This window comes from Myotis davidii, unplaced genomic scaffold (genome assembly GCF_000327345.1).
Source record: "Myotis davidii unplaced genomic scaffold, ASM32734v1 scaffold754, whole genome shotgun sequence".
In the NCBI taxonomy this organism is placed as follows: Eukaryota; Metazoa; Chordata; class Mammalia; order Chiroptera; family Vespertilionidae; genus Myotis; species Myotis davidii.
The window spans coordinates 814,276-817,808 of record NW_006286241.1 but is presented as its reverse complement, the minus strand read 5'-3'; the positions used below and the strand labels follow the sequence as shown (position 1 = coordinate 817,808).

The following is a 3,533-nucleotide window of genomic DNA, read 5'->3' as shown; positions in this document are numbered from 1 at the left end:
TGCCTGCTGGTCAGTGCACATGTAGAGAACAGCTGGAATTGCCGTGACCATGGCACTGAGAGGTTCGGTGACTGCTCACAGCGTGGAATGCGATGGGTAACATTGGGCGGTGAAGCTGACATGTTAGACTGGAAATATAAGCAAGGAATACCATACCTAACATATGGAATGTGCTGATATGTTATGTTTCTTAGAAAATATCACATCTTTATTCAGAAGAGGATGAGATGCCACTGAATTATTAAAGGGCAATAACCAGATTGGTGTTATGAGAAGGCGACTCGGGCAGCTGTCCTGGGTGGAGGAGAACAGGGAAGGGCCGGGGACAGGGAGGCAGAGCGGGTGAGAGTGTTCGGAGGGTCCAGATAATGGGGGGGGTCCTTCCTGAAGCAGTGGGAACGGGGCGATGAGTGGAACTCCGCAATGATGACAGAGAAACTCGAGGACCTGGGAGAAGTCAGGGGCCCTCGGCTCTCCAGCCTGCGCGGCTGGTCTGGAGAACGGACTAGTGTTAAGAGATGCCGTACAGGCAGAGAGAAAATGGATTCTCCCCCGTCCCGTATTCCTTAGACCTGATAACAACCGGCATTCACTAGGCTGGCACAATTGTTTGTTTTCCTCAACCCATTTGTTTTCTTCCGACCCAGTGTTGAGTGGGAGTTGGCATGTGCCAGCTCATAAGAGCGAGTTGTTAAATATCAAGAATTGTGCGAGCTGGTTGTTCAATGCAATATTATTAAAAGCTAAGTTATATAGCCCAGCCAGCATGGCTCAGTGGTTTGAGTGTCGACTTATAAACCAGGAGGTCACATGCCCGGGTTGTAGGCTTGATTCCCTAGTGTGGGGCGTGCAGGAGGCAGCCGATAGATGATTCTCGTCATTGATATTTCTATCTCAATCTCTCCCTTCCTCTCTGAAATCAATAAAAAAATATTAAAGACTAAGTTATATAAATGTGTAAGTTAAATTAATATTAATATCAAAGGTAATATATACTCAAAACTCATCTCTCCGTAATAATTATGTTACTTTTTACTGTTGGTCCTGGTGGGAGTATTTACACCACCGGAATTGGCAAACACTCTAAGTTAGGGCTTGATTGATTGTTTTGTTGATTACTGAGACTTGAGGCTTTCTAAAATGTTTTGGCTTATAGAATTGACAATGAATATAGCTACCACTTGCTACGCTAGTTACTTGCTTATTTCTAGTCCTTGTAATAACCCACCAGATGGGGATTATTACCCCCATTGTACAGATGAGTAAACTGAGATTAAGCCAGGTTTTCATTGTCACACATCCCATACGTCCCAGAGCTGGTTGCCCGGTTCAGGTGTATCACCAACGCCCATGCTCTTTTCAGGTACCATCCGGTCCTGAGGTGAGTTCCTGTTAATCGCGTATCAGGGAAATTAGATCTGACACCGAAAGATTTTTATTTTGATGGCAATTCATCACAAGAACCACTTACCACACAGAAAATTACATTTCACGGAAACTTGTGCTATGCTTTGGCGTATGTAGATGCTTCACGCTCATTTAATTTTATTCCTGTCCGTACAGCCTTGGCGGGGGACCAGATGATTCAAAAGAAATTATGAGACACAGTTTCTTCTCTGGAGTAAACTGGCAAGATGTATATGATAAAAAGGTAGGTTATCTTCGTGCCGCGGTGTTTGTCTATTTTGGCTAAAATGAATTGGCATCCAAAAAAAAAAACTTAAAGTGAATAAAGTGTAATAATAGCATGGTATTTTTCATTTTACCCTATCATTTAATTGAATATTGAACTTCTTAGCACACAGTTTTATTGATAATTTTGACTCCCCAAACACATCTTGAAATTTTACTCAGTCTCGTGAAACAGTTGATTTTTTTTAAAAATATATTTTATTGATTTTTTACAGAGAGGAAGGGAGAGGGATAGAGAGTTAGAAACATCGATGAGAGAGAAACATCGATCAGCTGCCTCCTGCGCACCCCCTACTGGGGATGTCCCCGCAACCAAGGTACATGACCTTGACTGGAATCGAACCCGGGACCCTTCAGTCCACAGGCCGTCGCTCTATCCACTGAGCCAAACCGGTTATTGCAAAACACTTGATTTTTCTTAAGCAGTTCTTCGTATATTCAAGGAGCTGTGCAGCCACCACCAGTGTCAAATTCTAGAACACTGTGATCTCTTCCTTCCTTGGAGATTTAGGGTTCTTTCTGATATTATTCCCCTTTAGCCTAAAGAATGTCCAGGATCATTTTTTATAGTCCAGCCGGTTGGAGAGGAACTTGTTTTCTTTTATATAGTGATGTCTTTATTTTGGCTTCATTCTTCAAGGATATTATCACCGAGTACAAAATTTGTGAGTTGATAGTTTAGTGAATGCAAACTCATTATTATTTGTTCCCTTGTACATTCTGTGTTATATTTCACTTGCTGCTTTCAAGATATTTTTGTTTGTGTGAGGGCCTTAGAATATGCCACGTTGACTAGTGTGAACTACATTTCCCAGAATTGCCTTTTGCTAACGAGATTCTTGTGGGAGATTCCAAAACAGAAGTGAAGCAGCAGCCCTTTTGTGGCTCCTCATGCTGTTGCTTGTCTGTCAGCTCCCCTCGCTGGCCTGGGAGGAGGTCAGGCCTCAGGGCTCCGTCTCCCCTGGATCCTCCCTTAGTTTTGCCCGCTCCTGGGCCAGGGGTGAGATCAGCTCCATGACAAAGGCCCTCATTCCAGTGGGATCTCCACGCTGTTGAAGTCAGAGATGAGAAGAAACGGCATGGGTGTGAGTCTGTCCCCGTGGACGCCGACCCTGGCCCTTTTGGGTTCCACTTTGTTCTTCTCCTGCTTTACAAACATCTTCTCTCCCCCCCGTCCTGTCCCATGGGTGCTGGGCTCTGGCATTAAACATGAAGACGGCAGCTTTACAGAGAGTGTGTATGAACAGCTGCTGCAGTCGAGTAAATTCAGATCCCTATAATCCATTCGCACTGACGAGTACACACACACACACACACACACACACACACACACACACACACAGTACTGCTTCCTACCTACTAACAAAAGTTAAAACACATAAAGCAGAAACTAATAAAACTACAAAGAAAAATAGAGCAGTTAGAGTTGGACATTTCAATACCTATCTCCAAATAATTGATAGAAATAGAGAGGAAACCACTAGTTTATAGAAGACTTCAGCAATACTATCTACTAATTGACATTTATAGAACACTATTCAACAACGGAAGTATGCTTATTCTTTTCAAAGTTATGCAGAACACCTAGCATGAGATACCATATTTTGGGCAAAACAACCCAAACTTTTAAAAATCATATATTTTTATTGATTTCAGAGAGGAAGGGAGAGGGAGAGAGATGGAAACATCAGTGACGAGAGAGAATCATTGATCGACTGTCTACTGCAGGCCCCTCCCTGAGGACTGAGCTTGCAACCCGGGCATGCACAGTGACCTCCTGAGGTTCATAGGTCAACCCTCACCCACTGAGTCACACCAGCTAGGCATGGAATCCATTCTTT

General features: G+C 43.5%; 1 protein-coding gene across 1 annotated transcript in view; it reads left to right on the top strand.

Annotated features, from left to right (window-relative positions):
* The window catches only part of AKT3 (v-akt murine thymoma viral oncogene homolog 3), a 219,572-nt gene that overhangs the window by 213,220 nt on the left and 2,819 nt on the right, over nt 1–3,533 (top strand). The window contains 1 exon segment of the mRNA XM_015559922.1: nt 1,564–1,651. Coding sequence (XP_015415408.1) covers nt 1,564–1,651 — 88 coding nt within the window.